The sequence below is a fragment of the Plenodomus lingam genome, assembly GCF_022343315.1.
Source record: "Plenodomus lingam strain CAN1 chromosome Unknown contig_6, whole genome shotgun sequence".
NCBI lineage: Eukaryota > Fungi > Ascomycota > Dothideomycetes > Pleosporales > Leptosphaeriaceae > Plenodomus > Plenodomus lingam.
This window is the reverse complement of record NW_027093966.1, coordinates 88486-101906: the sequence shown is the minus strand read 5'-3', so window position 1 is coordinate 101906 and position 13421 is coordinate 88486. Positions and strand designations below refer to the sequence as shown.

Sequence of the window (13421 nt, the reverse complement as noted above, 5' to 3'; positions counted from 1 at the left end):
ACACGGCAGACTGATTGATCTCGTCGTGCGCCGTGAAGCGGCCCCAGCCATTGCGTGTGCTTGTTGAAGAAGTCTGGGTCTGAATTGCTGCTGAGAGGACTACGGTACGGTACGGTGGGTGGGGGTTGTAACAAAGTACCTAGCTACTATACACTGGACGTATATCACCCAAAAAAATAGGGGGGGGGGAAGATTTGCTTCATGAGGCAGCGAGGCAGCGAGGGCGTCACTTGTCAAGCTGGTGGTGAGGAGCGGCTGAACATAACATCCAACTATGGTGGGGCAAGTTTCAAGGTTCAAGGTCCTCCTTCCCCCCTTTCAGCCACACCCAAGAGGCCGCATTCCACAGTTCGACTTAGCGAAACTTACAGCTTAGCCGCAACATGTGCTGCTGACTAAGCTGTCATTTACGGTGGAAGGGATGGTCATGGGTTCAAGTAACGTCTGGGCACTAGGTACCGGTAGGCACTTGCAACAGAATACATCACGTCTGCCACGGTTATCCAATGCCAGCCCTCAGTCGAACAATACACAAACACCATGTCGAGAGCAAGTAGACGGATTCAAAGGGATGTTTGGTGTGTAAATCTAACAGGACGAAAAAGCTGGTTGTGTCAAAGTAAAAGTAGACGCCTGGCTCCTCCTCCCAGGGGACCTATAAAATGTGCCCATTGCCTATGATGCTACGGGGTATTATGTGCTGAAATGCCTGTTACGCCGAGGCCAAAGCCTCATCTTCACACGAGTGAAATAGAACCATGCAGGGGGTATCCTGTTGCAGAAAAGAAGAGAAAAGGGGGAGAACGAGGAAATGTCAAGGTTTGAAGCGCTTGATGTCCCAATAGAAAGATCGAGGGTACCTCTCAACGTCGTGAACGCCTCTGCCGGCTCCCACTAGACTCGCCATGGCGCTGACTGACGGAAGTTTGCGAACTGCTTACACAGTCCCAGTTGAAGGGGATTTGACTGGAGGGTACGGTGACGCCTTGGTACCTGCGTAACCTCTCACTGCGTGACGGGGGAGAAGGCTGCGCAAAGGCTTCCCGACGCACGTTCTCGAGTGCCTCATTGGTGGCTGCGAGCACGGCAAATCGTCGGTCGGGAAGACGACGAGCCGCTGTATTGGGGGTACGAGAGCGTGCTGGGCGAGAAGTGGGGGTTTGCTGCTCGTGCGGACGGGAAGGGTGGTGGCGTGTCTGCGAGCGCAAAGACTCGGGACTTGGATGGGAAGCTGCCGTGGTGGAGCGGTATTCTCTTGAGGAGCGGTGACTGCGTGGCGATGACTCTAGTGTTTGGTAATCGCGATGGCTGCGATCACGCTTTGGTGGGGTTTTGGGAGGGGACGGCGCAAAGAGAGACCATCCCCGAGACGGCTGCGTCTGGAGTTTCTTCTTGGAACCTGCATGTTTTGGAGGATCCCGCTTGGCTCCGCGCCCGCGCAGAGTGGCTTGTGACGACCGTTTGGGGTGACGGTGCCGTGTTTGCTGGCTTCGATGGGGACGAGGGTTCAAGAGGGCTTCTTGCGAAGAAGTTGGGCTTCGCGGATATGCCGCACGTTTCATTTCTGGCACTTGTCCATGCGATGCTGTGCGAGATTCGTCGCGGCTTCGCGGACTCCTGTCATGGTGATGGTGACTTCGTGGAGAATGGTCGTCCCGCTCGCGGCGCGGTGAGCGCGGGGCAGTCGAGTCTCCAGATCTTCTCTTTCTACTACTCTCTTTCGAACTGCGCTTCTCCGAGACTTCCGCGACGACTGTCCTGCCTACTCCATGAAGCGCACCCTCTGCCCGTGTCTTCCGACCATTCTTCTCGCTCGACGACGAGCGCTTGGGTGATTTGTTGCTTGGAAAGCCTAGACGGAAAGACCAGCACATGGAGACCAAGAGGCAAGTCTTGGATGGCTATGCGCCCAATATGTGCGCCTGGTAGTCAAGTGGGAAGTGGTGACTGGTTGCATATAAAGGCCGAAACTCGGAACTAACAGTGATGCTAGGATATGCGTGGGTAGGATGAGGGGGCAGGCAAGGGAAGGAGGACTACGAGAGATGCGAATGGAAAAACGGCCCATGAAACGGTGGATTTGGCACGCGAAGCAAAGGGAGTTGTCGGACAGGGAAGTGGGCAAAGGGAAAAAGTATGGAGGAGAAGGGTTTGCGGTTATGATCTCATGTGAAGACAAAGGACGTTGCAAGGGGAGTAGGTGCACAGCATTTACGGCGTCGAGGCCGAATTCCAATAAGGCGATACCGCATGGCCTCGAGCTAAATCAAGAGAGGATTCCTTTCACCCAAACGTACCTTGTATCGATGGGTTGCGCTCCAATCACAGGAAGACCGGCTTGGTGGTGTGGAGGGAAATGAGTGATTCGCAGGTTTTTTGGGTAGGGGGTGGCTGACTGGCCACATGACAGGTCCGGCTCCCAGCTGATCGACTCATCTTTTCGGCGCACTGCAGCGGTCCAAGCTGGTGTGAAGTGGAGAGTGGAAGACGGAGTGTTTGCTCTGGTAGTCCGAGGGACTGTAGGGAGCTGTTTTATATGTACGAGGTGTGCTCAGGAGTCCTCTGAGACGGCTCGCTGCCCCTTCTGTGCGCGGTGTTTTGTGCGTACCTGCGTCGCTGGGGCTGGCTACGTGGCACCTGTGCTGTGCAGAAGAGCAGCGGGACGGGGCGGGACGAAGCTGGGAACGCAGCGCTCGACAAGGCCCTAAGCCAGCCCTAGTCGGCTTAGAGTAGCAAGCTGTTCTTGTGTGACGGGCATGATTTGGAGTAGTTGAGCAGGGAGAAGAAAGTTGGGGAGTAGAGTACTCCTAGTAGAGTAGTTACTCGTAGGAGTAGTGGGAGGAGAAGTTGGTGTGTGTGCTCCACCCATCATCAGAGCCATCATCACCGGCTGACGACCGCAACGCCTCCTCCAAAGTCTTATCGCTATCGGGGGGCATCTGGCGACGTCATTGGTGGGCCAGCCGCCCCCCCCATCTGCTGTTGTGCCCCGCCTTTTGGCAAGCTGACGCTGAATTGCACGTGAACCAACCGGATGGCATTCCAGGCTTCCGGCCATGCCATTGTGAGAAAGAGGAACTAGAGTAGAGTAGAGTAGAGTACTAGAGTACTGGAGTACTAGAGTACTACCACTACTTGTCGCTACACCGATAGGTACCGGCACATGGAGTATTTGGAGGACATGACACAGTGCATCCTCTTCGGTACTCTACCTACTCGTACTTTGCTGTGCAGAATGGCGTTTGTGAGACATTGGCATCGCCTGGAGCAGGTCGGAAGGATCAGTCTCTCGTATCGGCGGCTGGACAAGTGGCTGGCTGTAGTACCTATGTGTTCGGTAGGTGGACACCAGCTGCGATGTCGGCGTTGGGCTCACGGGTCAAGCTTGCAGTCCGGTACAAGAGGTTGTAGAGAAGAGACAGGTCCAAGCATGTCATTCAAACGATCGTGTCACGTGTCTGGTAAGCCCAGCCCCGGCACAGTTGGCAGGAGACATGGATGGGCAGGAACGACGCAGTTCTGTGTACGCCTGCCGCCGGACATGACAGCTTAGAGTCTCTGTTAACTCCGAGCTGCCCCCAACAACGTTACCCCGCTGTCGTCATCTTCTTCCCAGTATCCTGCATTCGTTCCATGAACAGGCAACACGAGTACAAATCTTGACAAGGCCTGGACACAAACATAGACAGCTACTCCTACTTTTACACTGGTATACCATACCGCCACCCAAACTACAAGGATGCCTCTGGTTGCACAAAACCCAAAAGACCGCGTCATCCTCGGCTTGATGACCTTTGGTGCCCCTCCCTTCCCCTTCTTGTCGTACATGCACACCCTCATCGTGAGTATCGACTGACCAATCATCCCCCCCCCCAGGTCCTGATGAGACAGCTGGAGCACGAATAACTGACTTCAACGAATTCACAATCCACCTCGATTACTTCCAATCCCAGGGCTACAATGAGATCGACACGGCCCGCATGTATGTGGCGGGTAAGCAAGAAGCCTGGACACGTCAAGCAAAATGGCAAGATCGTGGCCTCGCCCTGGCCACCAAGGTCTATCCCTACGAGCCGGGTGTGCACAAGCCAGACAGGCTGAGGGAACACTTCACCACCAGCTTGAACGAGTTGGGTGCCGATTGTGTCGACATCTTCTATCTGCACGCACCCGACCATTCCGTGCCCTTTGAAGAGACGCTCGAGGCTGTCAACGAGCTGCACAAGGCCGGCAAGTTTGTCAACCTGGGCCTGTCCAATTATGCGGCCTGGGAGGTTGCCGAAATCTACAACATTTGCAAGGAGCGTGGTTGGGTCAAGCCGACCATCTATCAAGCCATGTACAACGCCATCAGTAGGTTGGCCCCTTTCCCCTGTACCCATACCTCTCGCTTGACACCCTACTCACAAGCCTATTACCAACCCAGCCCGTGCCATCGAGCCTGAACTCATCCCCGCATGCCGCAAATACGGTCTGGACATTGTAGTCTACAACCCGCTCGCTGGCGGCCTCTTCTCCGGTAAAATCAAGTCTGCAGCCATCCAACCCACCGAAGGTCGCTTTGGCACAAAGGCCGAGAAAACAGGCCAAATGTACCGCGATCGCTACTTCAAAGAAGCCACTTTCAACGCACTCAAAATTGTCGAGGAAGCAGCTGAAGCGCACAACCTGACACTGTTGGAGATCGCCTTGCGCTGGGCCGTGCACCACTCCGCATTGCGGACCAGAGTCAAAGGTGGGAATGATGGCGTCATCATTGGTGTCAGCAGCTTTGCGCAGTTGGAGAGCAATCTGGCGGATTTGGAAAAGGGGCCGTTGCCTGAAGAGGTTGTCAAGGCGTTGGACAAGGCCTGGTTGACGGCAAAGGCTACGGCGCCAACTTACTTTCGTTGAGGGAGTGGGTTTTGAAATGTCACAACATGTACACTGAATCAGTGAAGAGGTTCGACAAAGTTGTACAGTCTTTTTCTCTGTAGAAATCGATGAGAAGTCAAAGTGCCCTATAGTCATCAAGCACCGTTACAACTACTGTTATCTCTACTGTTGATCTCAACTCGCAAGATCCGATTCCCTCTGCCTCTCTACAACCACCTCATCCTTGTCCTTGTCCTCATCCTCAACTTTACCATCCTCCTCCCCCTCAGCGCTCTTCCCCCCTTCCACCCCCCTTCCAACAACCCCCGGCCCCCTCCTCACAAAATTATACTCCCCCACCGGCACAAACCCACAATGCAAATACACAGCCCTCGCCGACGGCGCACTCTCCAAATACAACGGCGTCACCGGCACCGTCCGATCCGCCTGCTCCATAGCCCACCCCAACAACCTCCTCCCCACCCCTCGCCCCTGATACCCCGGCCACGTCACCAGCGGCGCCAGATACCAATGCCGCTCCCCACCCATCACATCCCTCCTCGTCTCATCATCCCTCGCAAACCGCACACTCCACTCCTCATCATCCGTATGCCGCCACATTTCCTCCACCGCAGCCTCGCTCCACCCCATGCGCTCCCGCCACCCGTAGTGCTCCGCCGCACTGCGCCGGAAAATATTGTGCACGCTTGGATGGTTGCTCGGTGCCATCCAGCCTGCGATTCCAATGGTTTCGTGTGTATGTGTGAGTACCGCTTTGATCCATTTCATGTGGGGGTGGGTGAGGGAGGGGAGGAGACGTGTGGCCATGCGTTGGATGCGGATGGGTTGGGGGGGACGAAGGGCTGGTGGTTCTTTTTGGTCCCACCAGGATTCGGGGAAGGCGAGGTAGAGTCCTTCTGCCTGTTTGGACGGGGAAGAAAAGAGAGGGCATGTTAGTTTTTCCCCCTTTTTTTTTTCGTTTTCTCATGTGACTTGGTCCGACTCACTATTTTCTCGGCGTCGCTGGGGACGCAGGGTTCGATGCTGATGTCTGAGTCTGCGAGCCGGCGGGCTGGGTCGGTTGGGTAGGTTTGGAATCCATCTGGGCCTGTGGGGATCTTGATGAAGGCGGCTTTGGCTTGCGACATGCTTGCGGTTGGATGGTTGTGTAGGTATGTCTAGTACGAATACGAAGTACCACCCGTACAAGACCAAGTTGGATGTGAAACTGCTACCGGTAGTTTACGTCGCGAAATCGTGGAAGATGCTCAGCGATCATTTAAATACCCTACGCGTTGCCCTAGGCTGATACCCGTGCCGCACGCCTTGATTTATCCTGTGCCTGCGTGCTATTTATTGGAAGAAGGCCAGAGGAGCAGGGTGTTTGATTTGTTCCCCAGGATCGGAGTGGCTTCACCCCGCCTTACCGGTATTTCCATCACTAATCAGCGAGGCGGGCCTAAACCAATATCAACCGATCAGGTGCCCTGCATCATCGAGTCTGTCACGTAAGCCGAGTTATGGATAGTACACGAATGGAATCGAAGTAGGTGTACACATGGAGCTGGAATTCCTTTGGTCGAATTCCGAACGCCGACTATCGAATGCCGTGCCCTGTCTGTTTCGCAGGACGTGAGCTTGAGTACATGTGCTGAACTGAATTCCACGTGATCCTATTTCTGGGCTACTATATCCCTTCCAAAATCTCCCTCTTATTTCGGTATAGGCCGTGAAGTCTGCCTCTTGACCGGCTCTCTCACAACTGGCTTCACCAGCCTGACTGCTGGTTTCCGAACGAGTGCCGTCTTCTTCCCCCCCGTCCTGGCCTGCTTCGCCTCATTCTCTTCAACAGTCTGCTCGTGAATTCTCGCCGCGACTTCTTCCCATACCCCCGGAACCCCCGTCTTGGTCGTGAAGAAGCGGCCCTCCTTGACGTAGAACTTGAAACGCGGCTCGTTGATGACGTCCCAGATCCGCTTCATGATGCCTTTTGCACGTTGGCGCCGTGCCCATCCTTCGGTCTTTGGTAGTTCAATGTTTGCCAGGCGGAAGCGCATCGGAGGCAATGCCCGCAGCTCATGGATGAAGGCTGTGGTGTGTTTCCGAAAGGGGAAGATGCGGAGCGTTACAAACTCGAGCTTCGTGTTTGCAGTGGCTACCGGCTTGCTTCTCAACGTGCTGGCAAAGTGCGAAAGGTCTTTTCTGCTACGTCTCGCATATTCAGGGATTTGGATAAAGACCTGGTGAACAAAAGGTGCTGTGACGTAGGCTAGTGTCAAGGTAGGGATTGTGCCCAAAATGCCGACTAGATTTTGTCAGATCCAGGGGATTTTATGCAAATGAACCCCAACTCTCGGGTATGAAATCATGTTTGAGAGTAACATGAAACGACATTTCAGTCTTGCAAAGCAGAACTATACGAGAGGTAGGAACTGGCAGATGAGGGATCCAACACAAAGACTTACCCATAATTGCTTGAAAATGACGAACTTTGGGATCCGGCTGGTTCTCATTATTCCACAGCGGCGGCACGCCAAACACCAGTGTCGTTCCGAATTGAAGCAAAGCCATGGCTTTCCAGAACGAGACCCATGTTGTCCGAGTGTCTCCAGCATCATAGATCAACAACCGTTCCTTGTATTCTATGCTTACATTAGCAGCACGATTCCAATTGGCCTTGTATCCGTACTTTTGTTTCCGTCCTTGGGCTTGGGTACTTCTTTGGCCTGGCCAGATAAGCGCAGCGTAGGGGAGGTAGAAAACTTCTTCTGACAACGTCTGCATACAAATTGGGCTCCAAGTCGCCCAACTACGGGTCTTCCACCATGGCCACTCAATGTCGCAACAACCCCGAAGGTCTTTGTGAATGCGAACATCCGTGGCTGCATATCAATTGATGGATGCTGGGTACGTCGAGTGTGAGAAGACGCGTTGGGTCACTGTCACTGGTTTGGTCGGCTAAACCGATCATGGTTGGGCTTGGCATGTCATGCTTGATTTCTTCAAGACTTGTGGACTTTAGTCTAATTCGACGTCAAGCATGATCTTTATTCAATCTTGTGCAATTTCCAAACCGACCAGCAAGGATGTCCAATCTGAGCATGTACTCTTCCTGACACATGTGCGAAACAGCTCCTGTGCGCCAGGCATCGCTCGACCCCATCCAGGCAAGACCTCGCAAGCTTCATGGATCAACAAACAGTCTAGCCAGCCCACTTATGCATATAAAAATAAATGTCGTAGTGAGACAATTCTAAACTCGAGAAACACGGAGTTCCCCACGTCTCTTCCCTTGTGGCGCATACATACAAAGCCTGCCGCATTGACGGACCCTCTTTGTCGCGCCATCACGTGACTCTCGGGCATACCGGAGCGGTGAGGTTAGACCCCGGAGCCCGCCGCCGGGTGAAGGTTGAGACCACGAATCACCACGAACGTGTACACCTTGGGTCCCATTTCAACATGTTTAGTACCTGCGTACGGACCTTTTTCTCGTGATCGTCAACCTGGGAGGCTTCCTCCACGCTTACGTGAAATTACGCAAGATGCTTCTCAAATCCGCGCTCCCGCCGCTCCTCTCGCTGCTCTCCCTGGCAACCGCCTACCATGTGCTTAGCGATGAGACGCTCAAACATCTCCCAGGACCGGGCGATGACTTCGATATAAAGACTGGGTCGATCATGGCGCCCATTTTGGTGCCCCGGGTGTCTGGAACCGAAGGAAATGCGGCAGTGCGAAAGCATTTTGTCGACTTTTTCGCGTCACATCTACCGGACTGGAGGGTGGAGTTGCACAACTCGACTTCGACGACACCCGTGAGCAAGGGCAAAGAGGTCCCGTTTGTCAACATCATTGCGACTCGCGATCCACCCAATAGTCTGCCGGGAGATGTCTCGAGGCTGGCCTTGGTCGCGCATTACGACAGCAAGTACACTCCCACGGGCTTTATTGGAGCCACCGACAGTGCAGCACCCTGTGCCATGATTTTGCATGCTGCACGAAGCATTGACGCCGCATTGACGAAGAAGTGGGCTGCTGCCAAACCAGATGACATTGTGGAGCACAAGGGCGTACAGATTATCTTGCTGGACGGAGAAGAAGCTTTCCACAGCTGGACGGATACAGACAGTCTCTATGGTGCTCGGTAGGATGGTGATTGTCTTTGCTGATTGCACAGGACTGACGAAATGATAGTGCGCTTGCGGAAGCGTGGGAGACGACGTTCCATGCAGCAGCATCGACCTATCGCACCCCTCTAGATTCTATTGAACTCTTTCTCCTCCTCGACCTGCTGGGCTCGAAAGAGCCTCGCGTGCCGTCGTACTTTAAGACCACGCACTGGGCGTACAGACACATGGCCGTGGCCGAGGGCCGTTTGCGAAGGCTGGGAATGATGAAGACGTCCGCGAACCACATCGACAAGGTCAAAGGGCGGGAGAACAAGAAGCCACGCGCCGATCCCATGTTTCTGCCCGAAAAAGCAAAACCCAACGACAGGTTTCAGGGCGGCACTGTGCAGGACGACCACATTCCTTTCATGGCTCGCGGAGTCGAAATATTGCACGTTATACCCAGCCCTTTCCCAAAAGTCTGGCACGAAATCACAGACGACGGCGAGCATCTCGACATGGACACTGTCGAGGATTGGGCTAAGCTGGTCATCGTCTTTGCAGCAGAGTGGATGGAGTTGGAAGGCTACTTTGACCTTGGGACGCAGAAGAAGCGGGTTGCAGATGCCGAGAAATCGGAGCTGTAAGTAAGCTCCCGCGAAAATGTCGGCTGATTGGCGTGTATGTTAACACATCGTAGTGAGATATGATACCATAGATTTTTTTAGATTGTTAACAATGTCCACGTTTTTTTTTGTCGGCCGATTACAACGCGGTGCATTGACTTTGTGGGGAGGTGATGAGAGTGCTGACTCTGAAACAAAGGAGATGCTGGACTTGAAGTCTCCAAAGACAATGGGCGATTGTCTTTCACTTACAAGAGAACAAAGGCATGGCAGGCTCGGCGGTTCAATCGTAGGCTGACTCAAGACCGAGGATGCTCAAGTCGATCCATCAGGATCTTTACGGCATCTACTTGGACTCACGACTACATTGTCTTTTAAAGAGTCTCACGGTAGTAACGCAGCGTCTTATAGTACAAGCATAACCAGCACAACCATCTCAACACCAGCTCATACATCCCCACCTCACCCCCTACCATGCCCAAAGGAAGACCCAAAAAACACAACCCCACCCTCTACCCTCTCCCCCCCTCCCCCCCTTCCCCAACCCTCATACCTCCAAACCCCCAATCCACCCCCCACCGCCGCGGCGGCAAACACCGCGTCAAATCCGCCGACCTAACCCACACACCCTACGACGACTTCAGCTACGCCGCCATCCTCTCACTCTCCAAAGACCGCGCCCTCTACCGCAAAGACATGAAGAAGGGGGAAATGGCAGCCGCAAACGCCCACTTTGATGCCGAGACACGGCGGTGCGAGGACGCGGCGCTTGCGGAGCGCGAGAGGCGCGTGCAGGAGGAGAAGAGGCGGGAGGCGGCGCGCAGGGAAAGAGAGGTGGAGAGGGAGAGGAGGAGGGTGGTGGGGGAGGAGTTGAGTAGTGCGGATGAAGGGGACGCGGGATGGGAGTGTGTTGATGCAGGGGCGAATGAGTATGAGCAGGGTGTTGTGGGGTGTATATTGAGTGACTCGGAGGGTTGGAGTGATTCTTCGGAGGATGAGGAGGAAGAGCGCGTGGGGCCGGAGACGCCGACGCTCAGGCCGGACTGTGGATTGCGGCTTTTCGAGTGGCCTGCGTGGTCGGACGAGAGGGGGGAGGAGGTGGAATTGTCGTTGTTGCATCAATCTGGTCTTACTCCAATCTCACCCTCCCATCTCACACACAGCTCAACTACATGGTTCCCCCTCCCTGTCCCTTACACCCCACTAATCCTCCACACAACACATACCCAGCAAGCCCTGCACCTCCCCGGCGCCCTCTACCCACTGCACATCCCACCCTCCTACACACCCGCCATACCCACCGCCACCCGCCGCGCCGCCCACACCGGCCTCCTGCTCCCGCCCTTGCACAATGCTTGTCTAGAGCGAGGGGTCGACTGGGCGGCACGCACGCGTGTGGATGGAGCCACCGGGGCGATGTTTTTCCGGTTGCCGGAGCGGAAGAGGGGCGCGGGCGCGTTGCGGGATGTGTATGAGAGGTGGGAGGGCGAGGAGAGGAGAGCGAGGAGGGTGGGAGGGAGAAAGAGTGCAAAGGATGTTAGGGAGGAGAGGGCGTGGCGGCGGGCGCAGCGCGCGAGGAGGAAGGCGAGGAAGGTGGCCGAGATTTACGAAGCGAGTCGGTGGAAGCCGATGGCGCTGGTATATGTACCTGCGTATTTGGATTGGGAAGATGGGGAGGTGGAGAAGGGTAGTGTAATAGGAGGGGCTAGGGATGGGGATGACGAGGGTCACCGTACCTTGGAGAATCTGTACTATGTGAGGTTCAAGGAGTGCGATGTTCCGCACTATTATTTCTGGCGGAGCAGGAATTAGTTCCATAAACAGTGATCCTCAAGATTGAAGACGTAGTGTAATGGAAACTCGCAAATGTCCTATCTGATTATGATTAAGACTTCCACGAGAGAGGCGGGTAGGACAGACCATTCTGCCCCTCCACTTCCTTCTGTGGATGCAAATACAAGTACGAAACGAAAACGGTCCATTGACTACTTGCGAGAACTTACGGGATATACCAGCATGGACAGAAAAGGAGACATACGCGCATGCAGCAAAGTGCATCACTTGTTCATCATGATGTTGTGAATAGATGTGAATTGGGTGGATTTGTTTTACTCGGGTTTGGATGGATTCTGAAATAACCGAGTCAGTCAGGTCTAGAGCAGTGTGTATATATCGGGGGAAGGGGTACTGGGACATACATGCGATATATTACTCCAACAGGCCATGTATACACCTCATCTCTTCGCACCACCTTCTTATGCATACCAGGACCATTGCGCGGTAGAACAAGGCTACTGAACATGGATGCCGTGCGCCCAAAACGCCAGATCAGACACTATACTGAGTATCCTCAGTCCAGACCCGTGAACTTCAAGATGCCGTGGCCCTTTGCCTGGCCGCCCTTGTTTCGCTTGCGCTTCCTGCGTTTGCCCTTGGTTTCATCCTCGGAGCTACTATCATGGCTATTCGCGTCGTCATCGCTATCGTGTGCGCGCTTGCCATTCGTTGCCGTCGCATCTACGTCACTGTCATCGTCGCTGTCATCGTCTTCGTCGTCGTCCTCCTCGGCCTCATCAACATCTTGCCATGTCTGCTCACCCCACACTTTCACTGTCTTGCCCCCTCCACTAATCATCCTGCCATGAACATCGAAGCCTAGGCCAATGACACCCTCTTGCGACAGCTCGTCGTGCTTGAGCTCTGCAACAATCTTGTTGGGACCAATCTTGGCAAAGCGCATGGTGCCGTTGCCCATTCCGACAGCGACAATCTTGCCACCCGGACCTACGCCCTCTGGCAGCAGTGCAAGGGCATCGAGACTCTCGCCACCGCCTCTGGAGCGATCAATGACAATGCGCTCGTCCTGGTCGTCCCACACGCCACGTTCCCATAGAGTCAAGACGCCATTGCCTGCGCCAACGATGACTTTTTCGCCCACGCTGGTGCCCTTTTTGGGCAGGCCGCTAACCATGACGGAGCTGAGTAGTTCTTCCTCTTGGTCTTCACTGCGGACCATGACGCCGCGCCGCAGATCGGTAACGGCGAGTGTGCTCCCGCCCGTGGTGACCCATTGCTTACTGAAGCCGCTGGTGCTAGCGGCGGTAGCGGGGAGGGGCGTGAGGGAGGATATGTAGTCGTCGTGGGGGTGGTGGGTGGTTTCTGGTTTAAGGGCAGATTTGCCGCCGAGGTCGCGGATGTCGTAGATGTGGAGGGCTGAGGAGTCGGTTGCGAGAATGAGGGATTGCGGAGAGAGGGCGTGGACGAGGGTCGGGGCGTCGATGGCCTTATTGGCGCTGTATTTGCTTGTTTAGTGACGACAGTGGGAAAGGGGTGTACGGGAATCGTGCATACGGATCCAAAGGCACGGCAATCTTTGCGACCACCTGGCCGGTCATGGCGTCGGCAATCTTGACAATACCATCGGTACCGGCCGAGTACAGGTGGGCGCCGTCAATGCTGTAGCCGAGGGTGCGACAACTGCCCCTGTGTCGCCGTGTCTTCCAGGCCGTCTCAATCGTGCCAAAGCCTTTCTCCGAGGCTAGCGTGGTGTTGTTGTGGTTGTCAGTGGCGGGAGGCAGGCGGTAGGTCTGCACGTGACCCGAGGCAAGCCCGACAGCCACAACGGGCTCGGCCGGGTGGATGGCCTGGGCAAAGAGATCGTGGTCGAGCGGGATGGCGCACACATTTTCGAACATGTTGGGGAAAAGAGGCGACTGGCGTGACCGTAGAATACTACAGGAGCGAAATGTTGACGGAGTCTTGGATAGCATAGCTTCAACTTTTTTTTGTGGAGCTGTGCACAGTACCGTAAGAGTACTTGGTAGCTGTCCCA

General features: G+C 54.8%; 6 protein-coding genes across 6 annotated transcripts; 2 read left to right on the top strand and 4 right to left on the bottom strand.

Moving 5' to 3' along the window:
• Positions 1-863: 863 nt before the first annotated feature.
• On the bottom strand, positions 864-1874 carry IAQ61_009318 (uncharacterized protein; the record flags this gene model as incomplete). The annotated part of the gene is made up of 1 exon (XM_066098338.1): positions 864-1874. The coding sequence occupies one exon, from the start codon at positions 1872-1874 to the stop codon at positions 864-866; it is 1011 nt and encodes a 336-aa protein (XP_065951497.1).
• Positions 1875-3739: 1865 nt separating this feature from the next.
• On the top strand, positions 3740-4893 carry IAQ61_009317 (uncharacterized protein; the record flags this gene model as incomplete). The annotated part of the gene is made up of 3 exons (XM_066098337.1): positions 3740-3797; positions 3877-4353; positions 4427-4893. The coding sequence occupies 3 exons, from the start codon at positions 3740-3742 to the stop codon at positions 4891-4893; spliced, it is 1002 nt and encodes a 333-aa protein (XP_065951496.1).
• A 156-nt stretch (positions 4894-5049) lies between these two features.
• IAQ61_009316 (uncharacterized protein) lies at positions 5050-6002 on the bottom strand (the record flags this gene model as incomplete). The annotated part of the gene is made up of 2 exons (XM_066098336.1): positions 5050-5775; positions 5862-6002. 2 exons carry the CDS (start codon positions 6000-6002, stop codon positions 5050-5052), a joined length of 867 nt encoding a protein of 288 aa, XP_065951495.1.
• A 564-nt stretch (positions 6003-6566) lies between these two features.
• On the bottom strand, positions 6567-7828 carry IAQ61_009315 (uncharacterized protein; the record flags this gene model as incomplete). The annotated part of the gene is made up of 3 exons (XM_003838059.2): positions 7544-7828; positions 7320-7496; positions 6567-7159 (listed from the first exon to the last, which is right to left on the bottom strand). The coding sequence occupies exons 1-3, from the start codon at positions 7740-7742 to the stop codon at positions 6567-6569; spliced, it is 969 nt and encodes a 322-aa protein (XP_003838107.2). The 5' UTR covers positions 7743-7828.
• Positions 7829-8324: 496 nt separating this feature from the next.
• Positions 8325-11401, top strand: IAQ61_009314 (uncharacterized protein; the record flags this gene model as incomplete). The annotated part of the gene is made up of 3 exons (XM_003838058.2): positions 8325-8998; positions 9049-9606; positions 10036-11401. Coding segments are annotated over 3 exons (2598 nt in total), but the record flags the coding sequence as incomplete, so codon positions are not given.
• A 538-nt stretch (positions 11402-11939) lies between these two features.
• On the bottom strand, positions 11940-13359 carry JIP5 (WD repeat-containing protein jip5; the record flags this gene model as incomplete). Its single annotated transcript, XM_003838057.2, has 2 exons — positions 11940-12882; positions 12941-13359. 2 exons carry the CDS (start codon positions 13357-13359, stop codon positions 11940-11942), a joined length of 1362 nt encoding a protein of 453 aa, XP_003838105.2.
• Between the last annotated feature and the right edge of the window lie 62 nt (positions 13360-13421).